The sequence below is a fragment of the Poecilia reticulata genome, linkage group LG15 (genome assembly GCF_000633615.1).
Source record: "Poecilia reticulata strain Guanapo linkage group LG15, Guppy_female_1.0+MT, whole genome shotgun sequence".
Lineage (NCBI taxonomy): Eukaryota > Metazoa > Chordata > Actinopteri > Cyprinodontiformes > Poeciliidae > Poecilia > Poecilia reticulata.
In genome coordinates this window covers 9,606,097-9,618,150 of record NC_024345.1, presented here as the reverse complement: position 1 = coordinate 9,618,150, position 12,054 = coordinate 9,606,097, and the positions used below count along the sequence as shown (strand labels likewise).

The following is a 12,054-nucleotide window of genomic DNA, read 5'->3' as shown; positions in this document are numbered from 1 at the left end:
ATATATAGATCACATTTCCATCATTAAACACAAAATTATGCCCTGTTAATGTATCATGCACACTGTTAGCAGTGAAAAAGAGGAGGCATGTCACTAAAATTAAAATGACATTTTCACACCTTCTAAAGTCAAGACAAATGAAGCAGCAGGAGAGCAGAGTGATACTGGATGTGTCACTTGTTTGTTTTGATGATATGGAACAACTGTGTGTGTCTGAAGAAAAGACAGTAAAGACATTCAAGAGTCAAAAAGATTACTTTTAAATATATTTAAAAGAAATATTTTAAATACTTTTAAAAGATTACTTTTACAGGTACCTTTTGATAATTTGACATAACTGTTATATCATTTGAATGATCTAATGGAATTTAAATTGGCAAAAGTAAATAGATGTTTTAACCACTCAACCTGCAATGGAATGCCCTCGTGCCGTTTTTTCCATTGTATTTTCCGGGGGTGAGTAGTTTTTAGTTGAGTCAAATAAACAACAGGATAAATCAAACATGGACTCATTTACTTCAGGGATAAGGTTTTAAAATCTTCAATGTGAGATTGTACTTTTTTTGTTGAATTAAAAAATAATGTGTTTTTGGTGACTTTTTCCACAGCAATGAAACTGTTATTAGATATTAGACTGTTACTTTCTGCTATAATGTTACTGTTATTACCAGATAATACCTGTACTGATCAGGAGGCAGTATTAGATCATACATAGCTGTAGACCTTTGTTTTTGTTATTTTATTGTAACATTAGGTTGATCTATATTTTACGGAAGAGGATTAGGGCCACTGGAAAAAAAATAAAGCAGTTCTGACTTTAATCTCAGAATTCTGAGTTTAAAGTCAGAATTCTGAGTTTAAAGTCAGAATTCTGAGAAAAAAAGTCAGAATTCTGAGTTTAAAGTCAGAATTCTGAGTTTAAAGTCAGAATTCTGAGTTTAAAGTCAGAATTCTGAGAAAAAAAGTCAGAATTCTGAGTTTAAAGTCAGAATTCTGACTTTAATCTCAGAAATCAGAATTCTGAGATTAAAGTCAGAATTCTGAGAAAAAAGTTAGAATTCTGAGTTTAAAGTCAGAATTCTGACTTTAATCTCAGAAATCAGAATTCTGAGATTAAAGTCAGAATTCTGAGAAAAAAGTTAGAATTCTGAGTTTAAAGTCAGAATTCTGAGTTTAAAGTCAGAATTCTGAGTTTAAAGTCAGAATTCTGAGTTTAAAGTCAGAATTCTGAGAAAAAAGTTAGAATTCTGAGTTTAAAGTCAGAATTCTGAGAAAAAAGTCAGAATTCTGAGTTTAAAGTCAGACTTCTGACTTTAATCTCAGAGTTCTGAGTTTAAAGTCAGAATTCTGAGAAAAAAGTTAGAATTCTGAGTTTAAAGTCAGAATTCTGAGAAAAAAGTCAGAATTCTGAGTTTAAAGTCAGACTTCTGACTTTAATCTCAGAGTTCTGAGTTTAAAGTCAGAATTCTGAGAAAAAAGTCAGAATTCTGAGATTAAAGTCAGAACTGTTTTTTTTTCCAGTGGCCCTAATCCTCTTCCGTAATATTTAATTCACAAACAGATAACAGTATATTTAACTGTAGTTTTCAGACTTACTTTTTCCATACAATCTGACCGTCAGGATTCACCTCCAGTTGCAGTGAATAGTTCCTCCTGATGGCTTTTCATAATCAGTGATCCACTTCATCTGGAAAGCATTCACAGCTTCACTTTTTCAACATTGTGTTTTGTTCGTGTTGTGTGCCGATCGATCTGTCACCGATCATAATTGGCCAATTTTCGTGAAAAAGTGCATGATCGTTTATAGGCGATCATTGGATGTTGTTACCGATACCGATCACTTGCATCTCATTTCGCAGCCTGCCTGTGCAGCTGGTCTCCTCTTTCCTTCACACTGCGCAAACACGCAGCAACAAATCCTAATGTGGAATTATAACGCACAACGAAGCTAATACGACATAAAAACAATGCCATACTTGACGGAGTTTGGCTACATCGAGGCTCACTGCAGTAAAAAAGACATATGGAGGATCAGATAGCAGGTAAAGCGGCGGACAGCTACAAACACTCACCCGGATTAGCATGATGGTCTCAAACGTCAGCCAGACTGATCAGAAGTGAAACCAATGAGGCCTAACAACTTCCAGTCTTTTTTTCAAAACCCAGTAATGAGTGAATCAGTACCAGGTCTGCGTCTAAGGACCACTCCTCTAAGAATAATAGACTTCACCATGTTGTTGAGGAAAATGATGTTTTCCCACATGTATATCTTGTCAAGCATTCCGTTCTGGCATAAAAATTGTGATGGTGAGGCATACTCAAAGCTTCTTCCTAGGAATTAAATTCAGCCTTCTTTGACCACCTTCTCATCGCTCCTCTGCCCACAGGTTGCTGCTGAACAGTGGGTGAGTGGGTGGAGGTGAGAAGCAACAGTCTGTAGTCTGCTTTTCCTCATGAAGGACAAGGAGAGAAGCCATGTGCATCTCTCAAGAACTGCACAGAGGACATTCAGTGTGGTGTGTTCACTTAGAGAGCACTAGATAAACAGTTGCAGGGTAACAGAGAGAGATTTGGTTGAGTTCTCCTGAGATTTTCATTGATGGCTTTAGATGACGCTTTGCTCTTTGCAGAAGTTGTTGTTTGCTTTAGTCTGATACACCTATATAGTTTAAAGTGGGGTTAGGTTCTACAACAACATCACAAACTTTGAACATTTCCCAGAGTCAATCCATCATCTGGACTGACAGTCTGGGTAAGGAGAGCATTAATCAGAGTAGCAACCAGAAGACCACAGCTACATAGGATAAGCTGTCCCCCACTCAGGTGGGTGTTGGACATCCATCTACTTAAACGAAACAGTAGGACTGCATCTTCCAGCATTCAATGCACTGCTAAAACTCACACCTGCATTAAAACTCATAGCTGAATAGATAAGAATTGCCTTTGGAGCTCTACCTCTGACAGACTTGCATGAACAGTTCATCCTGTTTTGTTGGATAGAGAAACAGAATACAGAATAGTACCTTTGAAGTGTAACTTGGAGAACTTTTAGAGTAGTATGGACATACTGGGTTCGTCCATAAGGCTGATGTGGGAGCCTGGGGAAATCCCCATCATGTGCAGCGCACAGCAGAATCCCGTTGGAAGTGACCTCTGCATAAGTCAACTTGCAGCTCTTCCTAAATAGCCATGCAGCTGTTCCAGATGGTGAACCTTTCTATTTGTCCAGTCCCTGGACATTATCTACAATCTGAGTGAGCCTGGTCAGCTCATTGTAAGGTTAGAGTTTCGTTTAAGGATGCATTCATACCAACTGTTCTTAGTCCTCTATAATCAAACTATAGTTTGTTTTCCTAGAAAGTCTGGTTCATTTGGAGAGATATGAATGTGCAGTCGAACTCTTATGCAGACCAAAAAAGTGAACTCTGGTCTGAATAGATTCAGAGTTAGGTCTAGAGACCTGGGTCTCGGTTTGGTTGGAGCCCTTTGGTCTTTCATCCCTTTGTCTAGTTTAAAGCTAGGTCTAAGCACATGTTGGGTTTATGCTTCTGTGTTCTGAAAGGTATTGCCCAGGTCTGGATATCATCTGAGGCTCTGACACTTGCCCACGCCATCCCGCCCTTTTCTACGCCTCTTTTTCCTCCTCTTATGTCTAGATGAGCGGCGATATCACTGCATAATTAGTTCTGCTAATATTTAATTTTGTGTTTATTAGTCTTGAAGAATGGCCTAGTCAAAGCACAGACCTAGTTTGTTTGAGAATTTGAGGAAAGACTTGATTATTTACAGACACTTTATCTACTCAGGCTGATCTTGAGCTGTTTTGTGCAGCACAGTAGTCAAAAATGTCTGTAGATTTTCAAAGCTGATAAAGCTTTGAAGTTCTCTGTCATATTTTACACAAGACCTGCAGCCAACTGTGGTTCAATAAAGTATTAATTAAGGGAGCTCGTAAAAATATATAAATCACATGTTTCAAAAATTTTTTATTAAAGAAAAGAACAAACCAAATATTATTTACAAGAAAGTGAAAATTGAACTTTCACAGCGGGTTTTATTAGTCTTGCTGATCATATTATTTTATGGAAATAAAGTCAGAAAATGTATACTGAAGATATCAAGCTGAAGTACAGCATGATATGAACTAGCTTTACTGCGATTGTGGCTAACTGTGTTGCAGGACAATGGCGAAGACTCCCATCTCATCTCTCCTAGTCCAGTGGTCCATGTCCGGGGTCTCTGTGAGGCCGTGGTGGAAGCAGACCTAATCGACGCACTGAAGAAATTCGGACCAATATGGTGAGAACGCATCCACTGTTTCTGTGTTTTATATTACGTTGTGGGGACTTTGGGTTAGGGGTTAGTTTAGGACTAAGGTGTTATGGTTAGGCTGTAGAAATTAATGGAAGTCAGTGGAAAGTCCCCGCAAAGATAGTAAGACAAACATGCGTGTGTGTGTGTGTGTGTGTGCCAGAGACAGAAAAAGCTCATTAATGATTCTGTACATTACAACAGTCATATTTCATGTTGGCTTCACAACTACAAACCTTGTGACAAGTTCAGAAATCTAATCGTTTAGATGTTTTTATACATATTTTCATTTATGTCTAATAAGGCATGGGAAATATGTAGTAAGAAAAAAGATTACAATATTTTTACTTGTTACCTTGACATTTACAGGTTGTCTCCATGAATAAATAAATCCATTTCTGATATATCACCATGGCAACCTCAGGTGGGCAGCTTCTCAGAACCAACTCAGTCAAGGCTTTTCACTTGAAGTTAATGTGAAAACACTGACCTGTCAGTTCTGTTAGGAAATAGAGAAAAAAAATCCCTAAAGACAACTACAGTCATTAATATCAATACTAATATCTGAGATTTACTCAAATTCTCAGTTTTGTTATGGTCTGTGCCAGCTGGACATCTTGGTCTACTCCAGGTGTTGCATAACTTCACACAAACTGACTCAGCTGCTGCCCCACTTTCAGCTGAACGCAAGAACACCGGACATCTTTAACCTAGCTGGTGCCGGTTTCTCTTTGAGAATTATAATTAACAGCTTTCAAAACAAATTTTTCCTCACCTGTAGTATAATGACCATTATAATTAATAATTCCAATAGCAGAGGTGTCTTTTTAATCAGTCTTTAACATCTTATGTGTTAGCACAGACAGCTGTTGTGCAACAGGGATTGCATTGATGCTCGACTTATGCAGCTAATAATAATTAGGATGAATAATTTATTATTAATAGAGTTAAAGGTTATTTTAATTAAAATAAGTTGGAGCATCACCTGATAACCAAAAATCATTAGCTAAACTCATCAGTCTCTCATGAACGAGTGAATTCAAATATTGTGTTGTGGAGCAGCCGAAGCAGAGCCAGTTGATAACGGGGACATTAGTTGGATTTTTCAAAAGGGAAAGCCGACTGACCCATTTACACTGATGGCCTTCTTTCTCTTTACTTTGTCTCCTTTTTATCATTTTGTAGTAAATTAGTTTTATGCAATCATGCTCTGTGTGGAAATGTTTTTATGAACTATAGGAGTTTTAGTGTTTTTATTTTTTTAGTAATACTTGCTTAAAATTTTTAATTGTGTTAATTGCAGGGTAAAATTAATTAATCGCAATTAATTGCATTTTAATCGAAAACCATATATTGACAAAACAAGCAACATTTTCAATTCAAAAATCCCTTTTGCGGCTAAATTGAATAAATAGACATATGAGCTCAGATATGTATTGTTTTTAATCTGTTCTTCAGCCATCAGATTTGTGCAACATGTTATTCTACCCATTCAGCTTCCCAGGGTTTCAGTAACTCCTGGTTTTCATGGAACGTCTTTTGGAATGTGGACAGTGGACTCTGACATTAGTGTTGAGGACGTCTGTTCTGCTGCTACATGTTTAGCATTGATATGACATTTTAGGCTTGTTTAGCTTAACAGCTAAGTTAGCACAACTTGAACACAACAATAGGCTTTTCCATATTCCTATCAAATTGGTTTTTGAAGCAAAAATGAACCCCAATGGGCTAAGAAAAGTGTTTTTATCACCAAGTGCTGTTGTTAGCAAATGTCACTTGTGCATCAGATTTACAGGCAAACCAGAAATGCATGAATACAAAGGTTCTGGATGGACTCTCTCTATATAAAAGAAAAGAAAGCAATTAATTATGTATACATCTTTTACACATTAAAACATGTTTCAAACAACTTCTAGAAGAGACATGCTACAGCATGAACCTGTCTGTGTGCTCTAACAGCGGTTTGGCATTCATGCTAAAATCTGGTTCACAGAGCCAAACACTAATTTTAAACATGAAATAACCACAAAGCACAAGAAGAACGAGAACTGTCTGGGCCCACCGTGTCTGTTATCCAGAGAGTTTAGAAACATTGCACCATGGCGGATGAGCAAATGGTTTACTGTTTTAAATTCTGAGCATATGTAAAACACCACATTATTAAAGTATGCAAAGATGTTGGTGTCAGAAATAAGATTTCCACACTGGTGTTGATTGTAGAGTTGACAGAATAGCTCCATGATATTAGTAGAATATGCTGATGGAGTATTACTGCTTACGTCTTGTGCAGCAATTGGCTCTGGTTTGGCTATGAATAACTATAAACACAGGGCAATTATTAACAAAACTAGCTATTTAGATCAAAATTGCCTTGTCGGGGCACCACCTGATTATCAGAAAATAACAGCCAAATAGTTTAATTTCAGCTATTGTTTCTAAATACCTGCTTATGTGTCAAAATAACAATTGATGAAGTTAAAAGTCCAACACTAGCTCTACACAGAAAATTAATGACAGATAACTTCTCTTTAATATAAGTTTATTATCCAAAATTATTCAACTTTCCCGTTAAACAGGTTCACTAAGCTAATATAACTCAACTAAATTACAAAGTAAAACAGTAAAAATATATTTAAAAAATATGCCCTATAAAATGATGCACACAGTTTACCATGAACTGTGACTGTTGAAAAACTAGATCCGAGACGATCATAAAGAAAACTAAACCTTGAAGGATTAGAAGTTTTCCCTATGTTTAGTTTATCAAGTCTAATTGCTTAAAACAGAATTCCCATCTCCTTAAAAAAACTATTATAGGGACCAATAAATAAAATGTATAACAAAGTAACACTTTTAAATTCAATCCAGTTTTTAATGTTTTTACCTGCTCTGACTTCTCAAATCCTGTCAAGTTTCTGAATGCTGAAAGCCTGTATCATACAATGGTTTTACATGACTTTATAAAAGTCACTTTTATAAAAACATCCATCCATGACTGTGATGAGCCTAGCATATCATGTGTTTCCTGTTATTGTTTCTCAGCTATCTAGTTGTGAAACCTTGTTCTGGACTGAACTGATCTTCACTCCGCATCACTTCCATGTTGTATGTTCATGTTGTTGTTGGATTGCCCTCAGTCAGAAAACTTTTTAACCAACATGAATGATAACCAGAACTTGACTGTTCAAGTTCAGTATGGAGTTGCTTTGTTTGATAACTAGGCTCAAACTGCTATGAATGTGCTTGACTTGGAATTTGCCATTATGATTGGTTTGAATTGACTATTATTCTTCTATAAGTATAGCTAAAAAATCTGTAAATATTATGACAAAAATCAATATTTTTTGCTACTCATGAGAAAGTGAAACTCATATTATAGAGAGATGAATAAAATGAAATATTTCAAAACTTTAGTTCTGGTAACTTCATGGTTATGGCTTAAAGATAAGACAAACTCTAATTTCAGTGTTTCTAGGCCTGTCATGGTAGCAAGTTTTGCTGTCTCAGAAGTTATTGCAGTAATATTTTCAGAACATTTTCAAGTGATATAATGGTAATGGCATGATTTTTCTTTGAGAACAGATTCTCAAAGATAAATAAATTCTATTGAACATTTATCAATCTCCAAAATAAATAAAAAATACGAATTGTCTGCCAAACAAAGGACTAGTTGAGACTAAAGCACCAAACTGAAGACTTTTGTCCTCCAGTTTTTGGTAGAAAGAGGGAGAGAAAAGAGAAAACTGATAAATCATGTAAATGGGAATTATTAAGCTCATTTAAATTCATTATGCGATTAATTGATTTGTTGCTTATTGTGACAACAAATGTGCACATTTCTGCTGTTGACTATGTTTTCTGAAAGATTCTGCTGACATTGATATCAGTCTCATCATCTTAACCACATCATTAGATTTAAATTAATGGTGAAATACAGAAAACTCTTAGTGCAATACAAAGCACATGGTCAAAGAGAGAACCACTTTCACATTACATTTCCACATTTAAAACTTCTATTCTTAATTCTAAATAATAAAGATATTCAAATGTAAAGTATGGACATGACATAGAAAAATAGAAAAATGACTTTCGAATATCTCTGTTGAAAGCCATTTTGACAGATATTAAAATGTTGAAATGTTTAAAATGTTCATATTGTGACAACCCTACTGTTGTTTTTTTATGTTGTTCCTTTCCACTGTTTGATGTCTTTGACCAATGAGATTATTCTGAGTCTTTTGTAAGTTGTTCTCATCTACTGATTGGCTATAGCTAAAGGATTCAAATGCCAGGAAATCCCTACTGGTTTAGCTAAACTTTATTTAGTGATGTAACTTATTGTAGCTTGAAAGAGCTAAAAGATTATGCACATTATTCTTGTAGAATCTCAAACATGCTTGAATTAGACTTTTGGAAAGAAGTGAGAACTCAGACCCAAAAGCACATGTCTCATAGTGTTGATTTAACTGTAACAAATTATTGACACTATGAGTGTCTAACTTTGTTGCAGATAAAAGTTAGACAATTAAGTACATTAATAATCAAGTAGATAAACACAAAAGCAGTGCTCTAACAATTGAGGAACATGGCATGTTGAACAGAACACATACTGAGGGACCAGTTCCTTTTTGTTGCCAGCTGTTGCACAATAAAATGTTTTGGTCACTAATACAACGTCATTTGTTCTGAGATGTTTGCATAAAATGCTGTTGACTTTTTTCTGCAGAAATCCAGAAAAATTTCATGAAATTGGAAAGATCTGAGAGCGGGTTAGAGAGAGTGTGTTTGTCATTTCCTATCCAGATATTTCTGCCTCTTTTCTCTCCAGCTATGTGATGATGATGCCCTTCAAACGTCAGGCCTTGGTGGAGTTCTCTGCAGTGGAGAGTGCTGATCGCTGTGTGTCCTGTGGAGCCAAGGAGCCGGTGTACATCGCAGGTACTTTCATTCCTCTGCTGGGATATTTTTGGAGATCTCTGGCTTGTATGAAGTGCACAGTTGTCCTTAAATCTTTTGCAATTCTTTATTTTGAGTTGTAAAAGGGAGATTTAAGACCAACACTAAATGGTTCACATATTTGTGTAGAGAAATGGTCTAATCCAGATAGAAATCTGAATAATGTTTAGTACATGTCCAGGACCACAAGTCAGCTTTGGCCATTGTTAGTCTTCAACTTTAGGCATTTGTGTATTTTCTTAGATTAAGTTCTGTCAGAGGGGCCGTCAACGTGATTACTGCTGGATGATGGTGATGATTGAGGTTTGCAATTGGAAGGTTGTAGATTTGATTCCTCCTGCTACATGTCAGTGTGCCTCTGGGCATGGAACTTAGCCTCAAGTTGCCTACCGATCTGCATATTGTTTTGTAGATGTATGTATTAATAAAAATGGGTGAATGAGTCTGTAGTGTAAAGCACTTTGAGTGGTTTGTATGTTTGGAAAGATGCTATGTAAATTCAATCAATCAATCAATCAATTTTACACACAGTTTAGCAACACAGCAGTTCAAAGTGCTTTACATCATAAAATGCAAAATTACACACATGACACAGTAAATCAGTAAACATTGCATTTTTACTGGTAAATTGAATCCATATACCATTCACATGTCTAATTACCAACCAGTTTAAAGATATTGGACTTGGGTCCAATTGTTCTGATGTGTTTGACTGATGTGTTAACTAGGACAACAGGCTTACTTTAACTACTCCACATCGAAGAGAATCACCAGACCAACAAACGCTGACAACCCAAACAGCGGCAACAAGGTTCTGCTGCTGTCCATCCAGAACCCGCTCTACCCAATCACTACGGTAAACACACACACCTTCATTTTAAACACACACTCACCAATGGAGAACCTCAAGGTTTGGATGGACTCAAATAAACTCATATATTTTAATTTTGTCTTTTAGAAATTAATTGCTGGCCCAAACATGATGAAAACAATTCACTTTAGCTGATTAGTTTGCAGTGTGTACAAATCTCTCTATATTGTGCCATTTTATTCTTAATTTTTAAACATGCAACCTTTTGGATTTAGGTTATGCAGTCAAAAGATGAAAAGTATCCATACATGAACTTTTTTGAAAAGAAAAACTCAAAGAAAAAATAAAATACACAGAACACCAAATAAATATTACTGTATATAGTTCTGGTGTTTCTTACCAGAACAGTGCAAAACTTTAACTCTTGTAGAATGTTGGCCAGAGCTGCAGCATTTCTCTTTTCTTCATTGCTAACCGTTCTTCAGATAGACATGCTGCTAGCAGCGCTGCAAAATCACATTCCATTTCAAAAGTTAAATAGCTCCACTGCAGTGGTTGAGATGTTCTTTGGAGTTTGCAGTTTATCAAGGAATCTAGTCTGCTGCCAATCAAATTGCTTATACTCAATTATAGACTGGGGCAGAACCAGTTAAACCAAGCCTGTGGAAAAGCAACTTCAGATATTCTTTTTACCATTACTTTAACTCTACAGTAGTGTTTGAAGCTTTTATAAGTTTGTAACATTAGGGAATCATCACCCAATAGACATTGTTTTCTGTCTTGTGCCACAGTCAGATACTGTGCTACTCTGACCAGTGACCATATAGTTGTGTGACAGATGATTTGTGTTTGCATGTGAAGCCATGCAGCGTTTGCAGTCTTGAGGACAGCAGCGGTATGGAGACAGCAATAGATGATAACAGGACATTAAAGACATGCAGGCATAAAGAAGCTCTGTCTTCACATTGGTTGACATTACATTGCATTACACCCAGTGGAAACCACCCACTCTGATCACATCTGGTTGGTTGTTGTTTCTTCCTACAGTGGTTAGAAGAGCCTAACTTGTAGGTAATAGCGGTTGTGCTTAAGACTTCCTGAGGCTTGTACAGGAAGAGCAGAACCAGTTTAGATTACTTTTAATAGCTGTTCAACACTTGCATGTTACTATATGAAACAAACATAATGAAACAAACTTTGCACTTGTTGTTTGTCAGACACAAGATCTGCTGATTGAGAAGCGTCTACAGGGTTTCATCTGCATTCTGGGAGATCATAATATGTGTTGGACCAAGTCAGGCATGATGTGTTGTTATCTGTTAAAGAAACGTTAGAGAAAAGGAAAGCATTGTGGTTAGAGAAAAGGTAGTGATCCTCTTCACACCTGGGGTGGTGAAAGTGCTCACAACTGTTTGTTGAACTGACTGGTTAGTCAGTTCAACAAACAGATGAACAATAGTTCAGTCTGAGAAAGAAGCTGATCCTACGGCCATGTGATGAGTCATATGGACAAGTTCAGACCACTTCACCTTTCCACTTCACCTTTAACAGTACAGACACATGTTAAGATTGTGTATGTATTTCAGTTTTTAATACATTTTTCAGCTCACTATGTAGATGAAAGATGAAACAGACAGTTAATATTGTCACTGATTTTCCATCAATGTTATTTTAAAAGCAACTTCATAAACAGCTTCAAGATATTAGCAATGACATTAGAAATTATTACATTGACATTTTTCAACTAAGTCCATCATTCTACAGTGAGATGGCTCAGTCAAAAGTGGAAAACCTTATTTTTAAGCTCTATTGGCTTTTATTGTACTGACATGGACAGGAAATATGGAGGAGAGAGAAAGTTAAGACTTGGAGCAAATGTCTTACCTTTCTCTCTCCTCCCTAGAGAGAAAGGTAAACATCACATACTGAGTGTTCTGCATGGTAGTAAAGGGCTAACGAATTTTACTTGTTTTCCA

At 36.3% G+C, this 12,054-nt stretch overlaps 1 protein-coding gene across 1 annotated transcript in view; it reads left to right on the top strand.

Moving 5' to 3' along the window:
- The window catches only part of LOC103476654 (heterogeneous nuclear ribonucleoprotein L-like), a 28,965-nt gene that overhangs the window by 3,390 nt on the left and 13,521 nt on the right, over positions 1-12,054 (top strand). Inside the window, exons 2-4 of the mRNA XM_008429126.2 lie at positions 4,181-4,299; positions 9,140-9,249; positions 9,996-10,123. Of these exons, the coding sequence (XP_008427348.1) occupies positions 4,181-4,299; positions 9,140-9,249; positions 9,996-10,123 (357 nt within the window). The remainder of the gene's footprint in view (positions 1-4,180; positions 4,300-9,139; positions 9,250-9,995; positions 10,124-12,054) is intronic.